The 17,858-nt window shown below is 40.6% G+C and overlaps 1 protein-coding gene across 1 annotated transcript; it reads right to left on the bottom strand.

Annotated features, from left to right (window-relative positions):
- Positions 1-1,542: 1,542 nt before the first annotated feature.
- LOC119648932 (protein ecdysoneless) lies at positions 1,543-10,617 on the bottom strand. Its single transcript, XM_038050845.1, has 3 exons — positions 10,339-10,617; positions 10,077-10,282; positions 1,543-3,604 (listed from the first exon to the last, which is right to left on the bottom strand). Exons 1-3 carry the CDS (start codon positions 10,586-10,588, stop codon positions 2,087-2,089), a joined length of 1,974 nt encoding a protein of 657 aa, XP_037906773.1. The 5' UTR covers positions 10,589-10,617; the 3' UTR covers positions 1,543-2,086.
- Positions 10,618-17,858: the final 7,241 nt, after the last annotated feature.

Raw genomic sequence — 17,858 nt, 5'->3', positions numbered from 1 at the left:
AGAAGGCACCTTTGACTGAAGAAGTTCAAACAGTCATCATACCAATCTACGAAGATTTGTCACGAGATGATCTCTTGAACAGATGTTTAGGAGCAGAGACCCAGAATAACAATAAGTCATTAAATGCATTGATCCGGACTTTCGCTTCTAAACACCTTCATTCTGGGGCCAAGGTCGTAGAAATAGCCACTTTTCTGGTTGCAATTATTTTCAATGATGGATTCAATGGCATTCTCAAAATCCTAGTGACAATGGGATGTCAAGTTGGACACATATGTCAGGTTTACGCCGACCGCCGTAATGAAGCGCGAATTTGGCGGTCCGAACGACGATCGACTGACCTCGCTAAAAGAGGCAGAATTGAAACCAGAGAGCAACAATCGGCCTTAGAAGACTTTTCTGAAGAAACGGAGGGACCAGGTATAGTAGATTAATGGTGAATTAAAATTTTACTGTTGATAATCACATTTAAATTTTCAAATGCGTTTTTCCCGAAACTGCATCTTGAAAATCGGCTGCCACCATAGCTCAAAATCTATCCAACCAAATTCTTTGAAATTTTCACGACTTTTTTAATACATATTTCTACGGTCCGCAAACTAGGATAATTGCAATCGGACGGGTCGTTTTTTTTATTCATAAAAAAAGCCGTAAAAAAACACCAAAATCCAAAAAATTAAGTTCAAAAGCCCACCAAAAATTTACCTTTTAATATTTTCTAATTATCCTAGTTTGCGGACCGTGGAATACTGTCCACATTAAAATGCCGTTTAGTTTTTTTTCCTCAACTGAACACAGCGCCCTCCAGCGTGGCAGCAGAAAAACACCTTTTTTTGGAGATGGGTGCATAAATTGACACGTATTCCGAAAATTAGCTATATCAAGCTGGAAAATTTATCACATATACTAGAGATACCAACAAACATATGGTGAAAAAATCACGTTTCTATCTTTATCCAGTCCTCCAAAATATTTTTTTCAAAAAAAGGCCAAAAAAACGGCCTTCACCGGGGATGACTCCCTTAAATGCAAAATAAAAACCTTCGTCGTGAGTGTAACAATTGAACTGTCTTTTGGATTTTTGATACTAATAGCCAAATAAGCAATTTCTATGAGTGCTTGTATTGAGGTATTGCAATTGTCATTTTATCCAAAAAGATTTAACATTTTAGATTTTTTTATAGGGTATCATGTATGAACGGATCCCTTTTTTACAGAAATTCACTTCTATGATGCGGACTTAGGACCCCGTCATTCCTAAAACGAATATTTCTCCTTATTAGACGGTAAAATGCCAGAAGTTATGCTCACTTCTTCGTGAAATTATCATGGAGACATGAGACTACGGATAGCAAAGCGAAGATAGCGCACATCGTCTCTGAAATCACGTTTCGTCCTTATGCACCAATACCATTGCGCGATTTGAATAACCAAATGGATAATGAATATAATTCTCGACCTCAATAGCCTAATTACTTATTCTTCACACGATTATAAGGAACTCACTAAAGTTTATTGCTACACAGAATAAAAGTCCATAATTTGATTAAGATTTTGTTTATTTGATAATTATTGAATGAAAATATGAAAAAGGGATATCTAAAGACTTATATAGAGTCTAATATACACAACAAATCCATTGTTACATTTTAGACACTCTTAAAACAAAAAGCTTCCATTAAAAATCGTAAAACAATAAAAAGTAATACCCTCGTGGTCTCCAAACCCAATGAATACAGTTAAAATCATTGTGCACGATTCGAGGACTTCAAAATTCTTTGTAAAAGAAATATAAACATTCTCGTATCTTCAGATATTTAGAAAAATAGTTAGCTTTGAGCAGTGTGTAGTTCGATCTAATAGTGTTGAGTTAGAATAAAAGTCCTTATCACTTGTATAAACTTGTTCCGCTGTTTACTGTACTCAATACCCCATAAAATGTGTACATTCGTTGGCAGACATTATCGATGATTGTGATGATTCTTTTTCTACGTAAAAGATGTTGTCAGATAAATAAAATGTATTCGAACTTCTCTGAAGTAGTTGATTGAGAATTGATTCGTTTTATCGGCTTTCAGTAACCCATTTACACTTGCGTTCCACCTAAATCTGGTATGCCGTCATCATCGGATTGTTGAAGTTTTGCCGCCATTCCAATGCCCATGGCACCCAAAAGATTTGTCGCAGGACCTGGACCTCCAATTTGATTCTTATAGCTATCCACCATGTTCCGCAAGGTGTTCACATCGATATTAATTGGGGTGAATGATTCGATATCGTCAAAGTCATCCATGTGTTTGTTCTTGGGCGTTTCAAATGTTTTTCCAATTGTTGTTTGGGCCAATTCTCTGTCCATCTGGTCCATATATGCTTTGAGATCAGTCTTTATGTTGAATTTGGCATTTTCCATGTTACCAATGTTTTTGTCGAGATCATCATCGTCAGCGTAATCGCTCATTTCAGAGGCAGAATCCCATTCATCTTCGGGTATTACAAAATCAAGGAAGTTCTTGACGTGAGTTTGGAAGGCATCCGGATCGAAGCTGATATCATTGGACTTATTGGAAGTAGAGTTGTCATTGTCAATAACAGGATTACATTCGATGGCTCGTCGCATCGATTGCGATTTTTTCACGGGCCGTCTTTGTAGCTCTTCATCATCAACACCGTCATATTCTGATTTTCTATCCAAAAATTCTGATATATTTGAAGTGAACTCAGTAGCGTCCACACTTCCGTTCGCGTTGTATAACTTTCTAACTCCGTATTTCTCAGTAAGCATTGCGTCCAATTCTTCAGGAGAAATGTTAAGCCAGTTATCATCGTCACTTGGTTGTAATTCGTTTTCTTCAATTCTTAGTTGCTCCATGTTCACTTCCAAGTCCGAGAGCATCGTTAAAATTTCCTTACCAACGACTGGAGCTGTTCGAAATCTTTCAATATTTGCTTTATAAAAGCCTTTTGCTTCCTTTAGCAATCGATTGTACTCATTCGATCCTTCCACATTTTCACGAAAGTAACCCTTCTTTACCAAACTATTCAAATACGTTTTCCATGAGCGATCATTCTCCATATCATCATTATCTTTAGCTTGTGATGCTAAAATCTCAAAACCACAAGCAATCTTTACTCCCAACAGATCCTCCTTGTATTCTTGTGTGTTGGCACTAGGGAGATCCCATCCTGTTCGACGGTCAGGCTGGTAATTATTGCTTGAAATCATTGCATACAAGCATCTTGTAAATTTAACCACTGTTTTCACGCGACTTTCAGGAGGAAAATATCGCATGGCGCGGCAGGCTTTCATGTCAATTGTGTCGCGTTCACAGAATGCCCTGCATGCCGGTGCTATCAATGATGGTTTCTGCTTTAACATTAACGCTATTGAAGCTGGGACCCGAACTCGTTGATAGTGAAATTGACCGGCATTATTGTTTGAAAATTCTTTCAAACGTCCATCGATGCAAGACTGAATTTCAGTTGGTACTTTGTAAAGAGTTGGCATCTGACGAATTTTCGATATAGCTGTGGCGACGGGTAAAAGAGTTGTTGTGCTAGAGGGGGAGTTTTGAACCAAATGTAAATCCCCATTATGGATGTAAACCTGCAAGGAATTTTTAATACTGTAAATCATAGCATGGACATATTTTCAAGTATTTTTATTAAGTATAAAGAATATTTTATTGAACGTTGGAGATCGTTTTTTTAGAGTTTGTGTTGAATTTAAATATAAATGATTTGGCTAGTGAATTGCATAAATGAAATTTGTAACCATTAAAACGAAGTTTATAAGGCAATTTGCTCATACTTTAATCTAAAGCTAGTTGCCGCTGGGCACGTTGAATATTAATCTGCGATCAAAAGAAAATATATCGACAAGAACAATCCCCCCCCCCCCCCAAAAAAAAAATTCAAAGAAAAATTAGTAACATAATTGCAAATTATTATGAACTACTAGCATATGCTTTACGCCTTAATTCGGAGATTACTACTCATCGAGAATTACCGCATGGACTGTGTTCGAAAAAAACCTTTTAATGGTGCAATCGCTTAAGGCAGTAGTCTGGTAACTTGCGGTTCCAGGTGTAGACGATTAACGTAAATATGAGTTTACCTTTGAAAATCTGTTGTTGAGTTTTAAATGCGTTTTTCTCAAAACAGCGTTTTTCTTGTAAGCCCGGGTCCTAGCTTTTTTCTACCAAATCGATTGGTTTCAAATTTTAACAGGCTACTCTACACACTTATAGTTCTCGTCGGAACTAACGGGGAATTTTTTAACCCCTAACTTTTTATTTCACAACCCTTTTTGCTAAAATAAAAGGACTTTTTTTCAAAGTCCGCCATTTTGTTATTTATCAATGGAATTTAACCTCAGTAGTTCCGGCCAGAATGACATGTCTATAGATCAAAAATTATCAAGAATTTTCGATTTCAGAAAACATCAAGAGCCAAAATGACCAGAGACACCCACGAGCTTTTTTTCAAAGGTGCCTACTTCGATAATAATAATAAACTATTAAATATTTGTTCGTATATTTAATATGTAAATAAAATAATAATAATAATCGTTGGCGCAACAATCCATATTAGATCAGGGCCTTGAAGTGTGTTAGAGCACTTCATTCAAGACCGAAACGGTACACCACAGTACACTGTGGGAGGCAATGTGGTCAGCATTGCGCTCGCCCGAGATTATTACCCTGATTTGACTCAGGTACTCATTTACAGTTGAGTCGACTGGTGTCCGACATCCAGTCACGATAACAAATTCCTCTGCCCCAGCGAGATTTGAACCGCGACCTTCCGCTACGACAGCCCAGCGCTCTAACCACTTGAGCCATCCGGACACCAACATGTAAATAAAAACATCCTAAAAATCTAAAACTATTCATTTTTATTTTTCTACAAAAAAACGCTTTCCAAAAAAACATGAAAATCGGCTGAAGTTACCAGACTACTACCTTAATATTGCATAATCAACCGCTCAATATTGCAGACTTTAAATGTACGAAACAAACCTTGATATTAAACCGTTCTCAAATTGAAGCAATTTCAGATATCTTTAGTAGCACACACAATTGCGTCAAAAAGGTCATCTACATACTTATCCAGCAAATATGGAAGGAAGAGGAAACTCCATCCTACAAAGTATTCACCGACATTCTGAAAAATAGGCCAACGTCCTATGAGTGCTCAATGACTTTTGGCAGTATCAAGGTGGTTTCAGAGGTGGACGCACAGTAGTAAACAGTTCCAGAGGATGATGAAATGTTAATCAGGTACAACAAAGAGCTGTATGGCATTTATGACGACCAGAAAGTCTCTAAGGCGATAAAATTGCAAAAGCTTGGGCTGCCCACGTTTAACGAATGGACCATTCGAGAATACTCAAAAGGATATTGTGTGTATGAGATGGGGGAGAGGCAAGGCCTTTGAGCACTCAGACCTTAGTGGTTCATTGTACTCAATTCCCCGACTAACGCAATATCTTGGATTCGTTTATGTATATGTAACGCAGGATTTCAGTTACTGGAAGTGATGCTATCCGTTGAAGTTGGAACACATCAGCGACAAAAATTTAAGGTCTGATATGTCAATAGGTGGGGCACTCACATAGAAAAAGTTGCGTGGATCCCTCTTCCTCATTAAAGGATGGCCACGCATTATTTTGAAGAATTGCTATTCTGAACATATGTCCAGCTAGTGAATTATGCCCAGTCAAAATGCCTACAATACTCCTGCAAGTCCTCCTGCTTTTTGGCAGGAGAAACTTTGCGGTATCTTTGCTTGGTTCTGAGAAGAAAAGTATTGGCAGTTCGCATAGTAATAAGTCGCTCAACATACTCCATAGATGCGGCGATAGCACACCACTTTCGGTAAAGCCTTTCATAGCTTCCGTTGATCAGCACACGGCAATCTCTAAGTTAACATAAAATATATTCACTTAATTAAAATTTCAACAACGTGTTCCCTGGCGACATCACAGAGCTATTGGAGGAGGGTACAGTCAAACGCCCCTTCAATGTCTACTAATACCCCCATCGCCTTCACACCCTTCAGAGTTGCGTCCTCTATTTTTGAAAGCAAAGAATGAAGAGCAGACTCACAGAACTTTTCACGTTCGTAAGCGTGTTGATTTTCATTTAGTGGGTACGACCTTAGCGCTTTCTCGCGAATGTGACGCTCAACCAGTCTCCCCAGACATTTTAGCGAAAATGATGTTAAGTTGATTTCTCTGAAGTTCTTTGCATATGAATAGTAATCTTGCCCAAACTTAGGTATATAGACTACATTAACCTTCTGTCAAGAGATAGGCACATTGCCCAGAGCAAAACATTCTTGAAAAAAATTTTTTAGAAGCTACTTTAAGTCCTCAATGCCCTCCTTTAGGTTCGCTGGATAGATGCCATCCATGCCAGGTGCTTTAAAATGTCCAAAGGATAGTATAGCAGCTCTCGTAATGGGTTTTGACAATCGATCAGCAGATTTTTGCGGGTCAATTTTAGAAATTATTACCTCTTATGCAGGTGTAGCTTGAGAAAAACAGAAGAGTTGGGCACGTAGAAATTCTTCCTGCAAAACGAGGGAAAGGAACTTCTACGAGTTTTATCGATAAAATTGACAATAGCGGTGGAATTTTCGAAAAGCAATGACTGACTATCCTATTCATATATTTCACTGTAAATATTTGTCACACTCTGCCTGTAAGATGTTTTCGAGAACGAGCGATATATGTTCACGGCTAATTCTAATTTCTAATGCTAACAGCTAACAAATGTCCTGGAGATGAATCATCAACAAATGATCTTCACAAACACCTGAAGGACGTTATTATTGATACGGCCACAAACATACACCCAGCCGCAAGAAAAGTTGGAACGGCTGGTTCGATGATGAATGTAAGCTAGCACTAGAACGGAAAAATTCTGCATACCGAATAATGTTGTATTCTCGAAGAACACGGACATGCGCAGAGACTTATCACGAATTCCGTGGAGCGGAGAAGGAACTTCACAGACGGAAGAAGGAAGCCAGGGAGAACCAACAAGTCTGTGAACTCGAAAGGTACAGGAAGCAACCGCACCAGGAGCGCAAGTTTTACCAACAAGTCAGCAAAATGAAGCCTTATATACCTCATGTTCATCCTGCCGAGACAAAGAGGGAAATCTGATTTGCGACAGAATGGGTATATTGGAGCGATGGGTTGAGTACTTTGATGAGCTACTGAACAACTAAAACATCGGCGAGTTGGAGGTCCCGCCAACTGAAGACGACGGCCACCATAGAAGAAACAATTCGTGCAATCCCCCGGCTTAAAAATCATAGGTCTCCTGGAGCCGATAGAATTACAGCTGAATTGATTAAATATAGAGGCAACCAATTACACCAAGCGGTTCATCAACTGATGCTCAAAGTATGGGACAGCGAATCAATGCCTAACGACTGGCAATGGGGCATTATCTTTCCCATACATAAAAAGGGAGATATCATGCAGTGCAGCAATTATAGAAATATCACGTTGCCGAGTAACATCTATAAGATATTCTCGTCTATCTTGCTAGGTTGGATAGCCCCATACGCCCAGAATATCATTGGCCCATATCAAAGAGGCTTCTTTTCATCGACTTTAAAGCGACCTATGATAACATAGCCAGGGTAGAACTGTAAAAGGCCATGAGAGAATTCGGTATCCCGACGAAATTAATAAGACTGACTAGGCTGACCCTGACCAATGTGCGAGGCCAAATAAAGGCAGCAGGATCACTCTCAAGACCATTCGACATCAACAACGGTCTACGATAAGGGGATGCGCTATCATGCGTCCTCTTTAACCTGGCCTCGAGAAAGTGATCCATGATGCTGAGGTAAATGCAAGAGGTACGATCCTCTTCAAATCCACCCAACTACTGGCCTATGCTGACGATATCGACATCATGGGAAGAACCACCCGAGACGTACAAACTGCCTTCATCCAGATCGAGCAGGCGGCGCGAGATCTTGGGCTGCACATCAATGAAGGCAAGACAAAGTATATGGTGGCAACGTCAGCACCGAAGACGAATCAACCAACAACATCAAACCGCACTGGTCAAACACGAAGAAGAATAAGGATAGGAGAATACAACTTTGAGACCGTTGAAAATTTCTCCTATCTAGGGTCGAAAATCACTACCGATAACAACTACGATGATGAAATCCGCGCACGAACTCTTGGCCGCGTTCGAGAGAAGAATCCTCCGAAGAATTTTTGACCCGCTACATGAGGATGGACGATCCCGTAGCCTACACAATGACGAAATCTATGAGCGATACCATGACCGTCCGGTTGTGGCTAAAATCCGGCTCAATAGGTTACGGTGTGCGGGTCACTTAATCCGTATGGATGAGGATGATCCCACCCGGAAAGTCTATAAGGGCAATATCTATGGTAGAAAAAGAAGACGAGGCAGACCCTGCCTAAGATGGAGTGATGGCGTAGGTCAGGACGCCAGACAGCTTTTAGGGATATCGAATTGGTGGACCTCGGCGCAAAACCTGGATGTCTGGAGTTCCTTATTAAGGCAGGCCTAGACCGGATACCGGTTGTTGCGCCGTTGATGATGATGATGATGAAATTGGGAGGTTATGGGAGTTCCTACATATTGAGATTTAGTAGCAAAGCTGTTGGTATTTATTTGCAGACGGCATATCTCTTACATCGCTCTGTTGATAATCGTCCACCGATTGCTCCCAGAGACCTATACTACCCTTGACCAGGCACCCTAAACGCGCTATAATTGAAAGTCGCTATAAAATTGCTTGAGACGACGTGAAAATCATTCGAAAGACGTATAAACTAGATGCGGGAGGAAGCAAACATGGGGACGTAAGGCTGCTCAATAGTGATGTAGGCAATTGTGCTTGTAATAATGAAGGACATATGTGATGTGTAAAATACGTGTACGCTTACAAAAAAATAAAATGTCTACAATATAAAGGGAACTTTCTTTAAAGACCTAGGAGAAACTCTTGTATATTAACTTTGAACTCCCGGCTCTTCCCAGAAAACTTGCAATAGTATAGTGCCGCTATAAGGGAGACTAGTCCTCCCTGAAATCTCACCGATTTACCATACTTGTCCTGTAGGTGAGTAAAAACGAAAATTGTATAGGCATTGGCACCTTGAAACCCTATTTTTGTTCTGCATTTATTACCAATTCGTAACCCAAAACCCCATTCGCATCCGATAAATATTTAAAGTTTTCACAGTAGTACAGTTTTAAAATATTCAAGTTTTCCGTCCACAAACTCCTTTAAGACGGGCAGGGAGTTTGCGATTATCCATAGTTTAGCTAGTTTATAAGTTCCAGATGAAAATCTAATGAGCAAATTATTCACATTTGTCAAATTACATTTTCGAACTAACTAAAGAGCTAAGCAGTCTTAAAATAATCACCGAATTGGAAAAGTGAATCGGAAATGCAAGTTTCGCACACTCAGCGGCAAATTTGACGATTCTGCAGAAATGAATTGATTTTAAACAAAACATGGGAAGTATTCTGTTGACCGCAAATGGACTTATTTTGAGTCTGCGACGTAACATCCAAAATAACAAACCAAAGTCACAATTGCGAATTAGAATTCAGAGTAATTCATGATAATGATGGAACACTTCAACTGAACCTTCAACGATAATAACAATCATTTTCGATACAAAAAAGAGGTTTTGCGCGCCGACACCCAACTCATGCAAAATGTTCGTTAAAGCAAGCATCAGTAGCCAAAACAGGTTTTGCTCGCGCTTTGCAAGCGAACCGGGTTGTATGGTCGAATCGTGAATCATCACTATCACTTTGTAAAACGGAACGTTACTGAGATTCTATGGAAATTCCATCACGCACTTATCTAAAATAAAAGTCGACAGGAAATCGATGGCAGTTACAATGAACTCTGCAGACGTCGGGAAGCACGAGACAATAAAGAAACACTCGGGCCAACCAGAGGAGGGAGTTGTTTGTGTGCTTTGTCTGCTATCAGACCTATCGATAGCGACGGAATGTGCGCGGTATAGACTGGGAGAGCCTTTTCCAACTTACCCTCTGTTCGCACGTGTCAGGATTCGCCCACTTGGGCAAAACGTTTGCAGCCTCAATTAATAGAAACTCGCCGTCTGCATCGACCACCCTGATAACGATGTCAGACGCCCTCCGCGAGATCTCGAACAGCAGATAAACGATGTACCACTCGTCCTGGATGTTGTCGCCGTAGTGTGATATGCCGTACAGGTGCGGTGGTAGCGCCTCTGTAAAATGCCATTCATCAGAAGAGCTAAAAATATTTCAAAATATGAATACGAACCGCTGTTTTCGCCATTGGCCTGTATCAGCACTTGCTGCCTGTCTGTGCGCGCTGTCAATCTAAATTCGTCTTTGTGCCAAATATAATCGCGCGACACTTCCGACACGATGGATTCAACTTTCTGCAAAACATTCTCCAAGTCGCGCTGTGCCTTCTCGCTATCATCAGCTTCGTCGGTTAATTGAGGGAATATGAAATATTCAACGAAATCATCCTCGCGAACGAACTCCAAAGAACCACGACCTGACATTTTCGAAAGCGTAAGTTGAATGATTGGGATTTCATTGAAACAGCTGAAAATTGAAAGAGGGGGTGGAGTAAGTTGTTTGACAACTCCAATGTGTGTGCTTGCTAGGAGGTGGCGCTGAAAATTGAATGGGGTTGAAATCTATGGTTGTGCTGACACTATCAACAGATTTATTTAGGGAAATAAATTAGTTTTCGATTGTGGCCAATAAGTTTCTGGTGATATCATACAGCGTGAATTTGAATTATTTCAATTTAAAAATAGATAATGCGTCGGAAGAGGATAAATGCGTCACCATGCGTAGCTTTTATTTACGTATCCACAATAACAATGAAAAACTAATATTTATAATCAGAAAATGTTTTATTGTTTCCTAAAGTATTTTCGCAAAGATTGATTGGATGTAGGAGTTTCCCCAAATTGACTGAGGATTTAGAACTCACAGAAAATACAAAAGCTAGGAAATTAGAACATAAAATTTATTTACATGTGGTGTTTTCTGGCCACTCCTTGGTGGAATATAGGGCATCACACTTTTTTGTTTTGTTTTTTAAATTATCTATTTTCTTGGTGTCTAACATTCTAGCTTAAATTTAGCTTAACCACCTTAAATATTTATTTAAAGTGAGTGTATTACAAATGTTTGGTCTGTTCAACCTTCTATGATTTAACTTTTTGTGTTTATAGTCGCAAAAGAAACATATTTAAAAAATTACGCTTGCTCCTAGAGCGCGAGAAAGCTTATCTACTTACTTATTATAGCTTATTCTAATAATAATACATAAATTTAATATTTATAACAGCCCTTACAAATTCTGCGCTCATCATCTATGTACCCCTAACAGGCAAGGAGTGTTGAAGAAGGAGACAATGGCGGGTTTTAATTTGGTGCTCACAATTTGGCAAGGCATTAACAATGTGGCCAATGGGGTGGAGTTACCCTCCAGATGTAGTTGCCTCATAAGTGGATTCAGATGATTTTCCGTTCTTTCGAAGAATCTTTCTATCAGGCTGAGAGTGAGGTTTTATTCTTGCTCGCCGGTACACTTCGGCGTTGCGGCCGCATCTCTTGGTTTTCCAATTGTACGTCAAGCCCGTACAGTTTCTCAAGATTATGCGCTCGAAGGACTCACATTTCTTCATAGCACTGTCCGAACAGGTGATCCATGTAAGGGCTCCGTAACAAAGGATGGGTCCTATAAGGGCTTTATACTGAGTCAGCTTAGTTTAAGTGCGAAGTCAGATTGTGGCGAAACAGCTTCAGCATGCGGAGCTGTGCTCCTGGTTGTCGTGGCGCCTAGACGTCGAACCGCCCCACGACTAACGGTTTCGACGCCGTGCTGTCCATTACGAGAGCCCGACCCAGTCACCAAGTAAGACGACTCCCGCCGGTTATCCGTACCGGACCTCAAATTTCTCTTTCTTCTCATTGGATGGATTTGCGTTTTATACCTAACTGCCAGGTGTTGGGACAGCTTCTTTAGTGGGTAATCTGCAAAACTGCAAAGTTCCTGCACTTTACTGCCGTGAAGGTAGCTTAGTGCGTGTTGAGTCCTGTGCTTGGCGCGGAATAATGCTTTTCTAATCGCAGTGTTGGAATAACCCCACTGCCCATGCTTTTTCGAAAAGCTTGCCTAAATTAGAAAGGAGAGAGGCGGGCTTGGTATTTTGTGATTCGTGAGAGCCGCCTTTTTTCTTAATGGCAACTATCTTCGCTACTTTCCAAGTGGTGGGAAAATAACCATTGCTCATGCAATTGTTGAAGATTACAAGAAGAAACTTCATTGATGTCCTAGAGAGGTTTCTGATGACAATATTTGCGATATCATCTGCTGCGGTTGATTTTTTACCGTTAAGGTTTTTGTGATAGCTATGAACTGCGATCAAAAATGTTGCTGGGTCCGTTGGCTTGCAGGATGGGTTGAAGGCGGAGAAGGTAGTCAATTGAAGTGAATGCTCATGAAGGAAGTCTTTGATTGTCGAGCCTACAATCGAAGTGACGGCAGCGTTGTTTCTAGGTGTAGTTGAATTTGATTATATGAGGAAAGACTCCGCAAGTACTTGAAATTTCTTGGCGTCGCTGCAGATGTTTTCGTTGTTCTTGGTGAGAACGAAGGTTCTAGATCTATTTCTGCCTGTCAATTTTTTTATGTGTCCAAACATGTTAGGTTCGGACTTCACATCTACTAGCTTGCGAGTGAGTTGTTCAACCATTTGACGGATTAATGTGATTAGGCAGTTAATCCGAAAAATTAATACCTTATATTCGGTGTTAATTCAGTTGGCACTTTTATGGAAGTTGCGCTTGAGATTTCTGCGCCAAATCTCCCTGATTTGCATATGAAAGTCCTGGGGGTTTAACGTGAGTACCTGCCGTGAAGGCTTAATCCTACGGTCCTCTTCGGACACGGATTGATTTTGGGACTACAATCAGAGTCCCGCAATGCAAGCACAGCGGTCCTGATTTATACTGAGTGCAGGCTCAGCATTCATACCAGTGGATGCGAGGCCTATCTAACACCTCTGCCGCAACTAAGGTGTACGGCACCCGAGTTGTACAGCGCAACTCCACGCTTGAGCTCCGTGGAGCTCTGCCCGCGATGTAGGCATAACCACAACCACCACGAAACTCCCACTAGGGGGCCAACCGCAAATAACCGCACATCCTCCAGGATTTCTCCTGGAGCATATGCTCTCAGAGGGCTATCCCGGTTCCCATGGTACCAGATAACCTCCGGTGAGGCTTCGTGGCAGAGCCACTTCAGATAAGTTCCTTGCAGACTCGGGTCTGATCGCCCTCCTCGAGTACGTGGAGACAGAACTCCCCAACGGGTTAACTGGACCTGATTTTCATATGTTTCATTATTTCGTCCGGCAGTTTAGTAAACTGAATCTCATCGACTTCGGGGAGCTTTATATTTCTGCGTGTAGCAGAGTTGAGGCCATCAGTACCCAAAGTGATGGTCTCATCGATTTCTTTGTCTGTTGGATTTTGCAAGTTTTTTCAGGTTCAGTTGTGGTGCTAATTCTGACCTGAACTTATCCCAGTTAGTGTGGGCGAAGGATCTAATTTTGTTGGGTACTTCCTTCTGCAGTTGAGAGACGAAAGAAAGTCTGAATTCAACTAAAAAGTGATCGGATATGCCTGGTAATGTTTGTACGTTAACACCTGTATTGTGAGTGTAGCATCTGTGGACATTAGGAAATAGTCAAGTATGGATTGACTTTCAGGTCTTGTGGGTGAGTCGGGCAAGATCATCCTAAGCTGGTTTAATGGGTCTTGGTTGTGCATCCATCTTTCGAGGGTAACCCCATTTCAATTTTTTTCCAATTGCCCCAGAAAGTGTGCCTGGAGTTGAAGTCGCCACCAAAAATTAGGTTCTTGGATTTTGACTGGAGATTACTCAAGTCTTGGTCCAGTTGCTCAGATGGTGAGTTGCATTTGATGTAGACTGCAGCTATTAAGACGCGTCTACTGTCGATGGTTTTAACTAAAGTCACTGCCGCGGAACAGGTTTACAGGTTTTCGATGGCAACTCCCTCAAATTCATAATCTTTTCTGACTAACAGGGCGGTACCGCAGTTGGTATCGTTCCGGATTATATTTTAACTGATAAAATTTTCATTGTTCCTACTTTTTAATCGTCTCTTTAAAACACAGTAGAATTCCGCTTTCAGAGAATCCTCCAACTATTGTGCGGTGGCACAATGTTCCGATCAAGTTTCTGAAGGCCAACTTGTTGCCTTGCGGAACTTGAGGGGCTGCAACTCTAGCTCTGCTTGAGCGTAAGATATGCCTGGTGGGGCCAAGCTTTGTAACATTTGCGTCACCACCTGTTTGACTCTCATAACATCAGCATTCTTTTTTGCTTCGCCAGCTTCCGTTCTGGCAACCAGGGCCGGGCAATTCCTCGATTTTTTCGAGGAGGCTTGCGCTTACTTCTTTCAGTTCCAAAGGGCTCGTGTTTCCTTTTTCTTCTGATGATAACTTCTCCGGGAGTATCATCTTACACCTCTTGGCAGACATTACCTTGTTGGACGAAACAGTGTCCAATTATTATTGGCGCCAATATTTAGGAGAAATACTTCCTGATATTTTCCACTGCCGGGTGTCCGCTTCGAAAGCTTGGACACTCATGACGACTGGGAAGTGCTACACTGAAATTAGAATAAGTGGTTCTAATTTCCGATTTTAGCATTTCGTTTTGTGTTTACAAGGTATTTCTCGTGATTTATTTCCTATTTTTCCAATATTCTCGAATTTTAGGTAGAATAAGTGACTGTGAATACTAAGTGTTGGACGTCGGAATATCAATTGAATACCTCCATTTTCACATTACTTTCCATCTGCCAGCATCTCTCTGACAACTGTTGTTCCATCCCAACTTTCACTAGAAAAAAGATATGATCGGCATCATCTACTGTCTCAATCTTATACAAGTAACTAGAAATCCAAGGGACCTACGTTGCTGACCACCTCCCTTGAGTTTTTTCCTTTACACTTGTTAAAACTTAGGCCTGGACTACTGTAAACACCACAACCAACAAAGTTCCCGGCTCAAAAAGTAGAACCGAGGAAAAGTACGTCTGAGGTTACCATATCACACGTCAGGAAGGAGACTTGTCTCAGTGGCCCTGGTGCCAAATGGTTTCTGCGCTATCTGAAGGGTGCCCTGCAATCAGAGGAGGCCCTTAAGAATGCTCAGGATAGTCCTAGGCATTCAGCATCAGAGCCAGAAAAACGAAAAGCAGCGAATCAGCCCGCAAGGGGAAAATGCTTCCAAGAAATCTAAATCCGTGCCCATGAGAAGAGGAATCTCGGGACGGTCAGTGGAAAGGCTGGAGTCAGAAGATCCATGACATCGTCATGAAGATATGTGAGGGATGGAAGAAGGAACTCGTGTTTACCGGCATACACTTTCAACCAGGTCTTATACTGGTAGACTGCGCGACGGAGAACACAGCGGGCTGGTTACACTACAGTCTCTATATATACTCTCATATAGCTTCTATAGACTATAGCTTCATCACTCAAAACATGGATCTCCACACGCAGTTATGGAGAGTTTTTAGAAGCAAGCAGGAGGTATCGGGGTAGACGACCGATCCCTGGAGACAATTAAACGTCGTAACTGCCTGTAGGGAGAATGCAAATTATGCATATTAATATAGGCCCCTGGGAGCTGGGGCGTAAGAATTCACATAAAGTCTTTCCTGCTTTTCGTAAGGGGTGACTAGAGGGGGTAGAAATTTCTGGGCTAACAACTGCAGAATTTGAATATGCCTCATGGATACGACTTTTTGGCTATCGAAATGGATGATTGATTTCTGGTACGGTAGAGAGGATCCTCAGAATGCTCACTTTCTCCAACTAGAGCGGAATTTCCAAGAATATAAGCTGGACATTCTTGGCTTTAGCGAACCACCCCCCCCCCCCCCCCCCCCCCTTGTTGCCACACTTAGGGCAATGTGCTTTTTATTCTGGAAAGCTAAGTGGTAACAGATTCGGATTCGGATTGAGTGCTGTCTTGAACTGGGAGCCAATTTCAGTTAAGTTTCAACTGACCGACACCATATGACCAATCAGATTGATTACTTTGCGATCAGCATCAGATTTAGGAGTTGTAACAAGAGATGCATTGACATCGCGTCGAAAGGGATCACCATCTGATGTGTAGATGTCGTTACACTATGTATCAAAGGACGCAAGTTGAAATTGAGATTACGGAGGAGGATACAATCTTCTGATTCCCGAGTGGCCTCTTCACCCAACAACTAAGCGCCTGTAGTCTAAAGTACAATGATTTTTTTCAGATTTTTCGGTTGATTATTTTCTGAGAACGAGTCTTATCTCATTTCGAGTTTATACTTTTTCACCTCGTCTCTATTTCACAACTAAACTAAAATCTAAGGCCCATTTCAGAAAATACTAATCGAGACCTTTCATTTCATATCAGACATATTTTTACATTTTGCATCTATTATCACTTGTATGGAGGCCCCATCGCCTCTTAAACTTTTTACAAACCTAGGGAACCGGGGAAATTCACCCCCTCCTCGCATTTTCTCGTCAGGCCTGGACAAACAAAAAGTATACCGCACCCATCTTTCGGTCGTCTATCATCACTTCCACACATTGACCAACTTAACAATGGCCGCGGTGACTTTCAATGCTGATGAAAATATCATTTCGGTCACAGTGTTTTTTTAGCAGGAACCGACAACAATGGCGCGTATTTGTGGGTGGCACGTTATGTCCCACATTTTAGTTTATGACAACTGTATCATGAATACATTGAAGAGATAATCGAACATGTTTTACGCCATTGTCCTTTTTAAGGTTCTGTTGAAAACAAAACGAGTAATATGGGTTCTAATATTAAGCAACATACTGGAAAGTTTGTTGGGAATCCTACTATGATTAACCAAACTATAGTAGGTCAATGTTGCCTCTTTCGCGTCAAATTACTACTTCTTAAAAGATAAAATGTCAGTATCACACCGAATTGAATATCGGGCATATATACACCACGAGCTATGTATAAATAGGACCACCATGTACTCAAATATTCTTTCATGAAAAATAAATAAAAACGCGCATTCACATTTCCTGCTTTGAAAAAAGTGTCAAAATACAGATTTATTGAGAATTTTTGTAGCGGCCAAAAAATTTGGGCTGAACAAAAACTGGCGACTCTGATGCAGTGTGATGCATTATATAGTTAGTAATAGTGCAATTTCCACCAAACTTGATAGTGTTATGGCCCATCTTACAGCATTGTATGATTTTTATGATCCTAACATAAACTATCCACTGAATTTTCAAAAAATATAGTAAATTTCTATTATTAATTTTATTTGAGCAGATGCCAGCCTGAAAAGAAAAGAGACACTTTTATGTATTTTTTTGGGGATTAAAAAACTTTTAATTTGCAACCCCTGAAATTATAGAAACTATAAATATATATAAAAAAATGCTTATCTAAAATTATTCATGCTGATAGAACTTTATGTGTTCTATATATGTATATGCATCGGCAACACCATACGAGTATACTTGCAAAATAAGCACAATAAAAATTAGTCTCATTCCATATAATTAAGTGGAAATAAAAAAGATCGCGAAATGCATTTTCGCATCTATCTTTTACTTTCTATACGACAGTCTACAAATTATATCGAATCAAAATTTGTGAATTGAATCGAATGAACTTTCATATGAGTGATGCAAAAAGTAACGTGGATAGATGAAAAGCGTCAGTTATCTTCCGTT

This window comes from Hermetia illucens, chromosome 2 (assembly GCF_905115235.1).
Source record: "Hermetia illucens chromosome 2, iHerIll2.2.curated.20191125, whole genome shotgun sequence".
Classification (NCBI taxonomy): domain Eukaryota; kingdom Metazoa; phylum Arthropoda; class Insecta; order Diptera; family Stratiomyidae; genus Hermetia; species Hermetia illucens.
This window is presented reverse-complemented; position numbering and strand designations above follow the sequence as displayed.

Bases quoted from the DNA above. Each gene is read 5' to 3' on its own strand.
- LOC119648932 (XM_038050845.1), bottom strand. From the start codon at position 10,588: ATGTCAGGTCGTGGTTCTTTGGAGTTCGTTCGCGAGGATGATTTCGTT. The intron at 10,283-10,338 runs GTTCGTATTCAT...GGCATTTTACAG, and splicing joins GGCCAATGGCGAAAACAGCG to AGGCGCTACCACCGCACCTG. The intron at 3,605-10,076 runs GTAAGTTGGAAA...AATTCCTTGCAG, and splicing joins CTGACACGTGCGAACAGAGG to GTTTACATCCATAATGGGGA.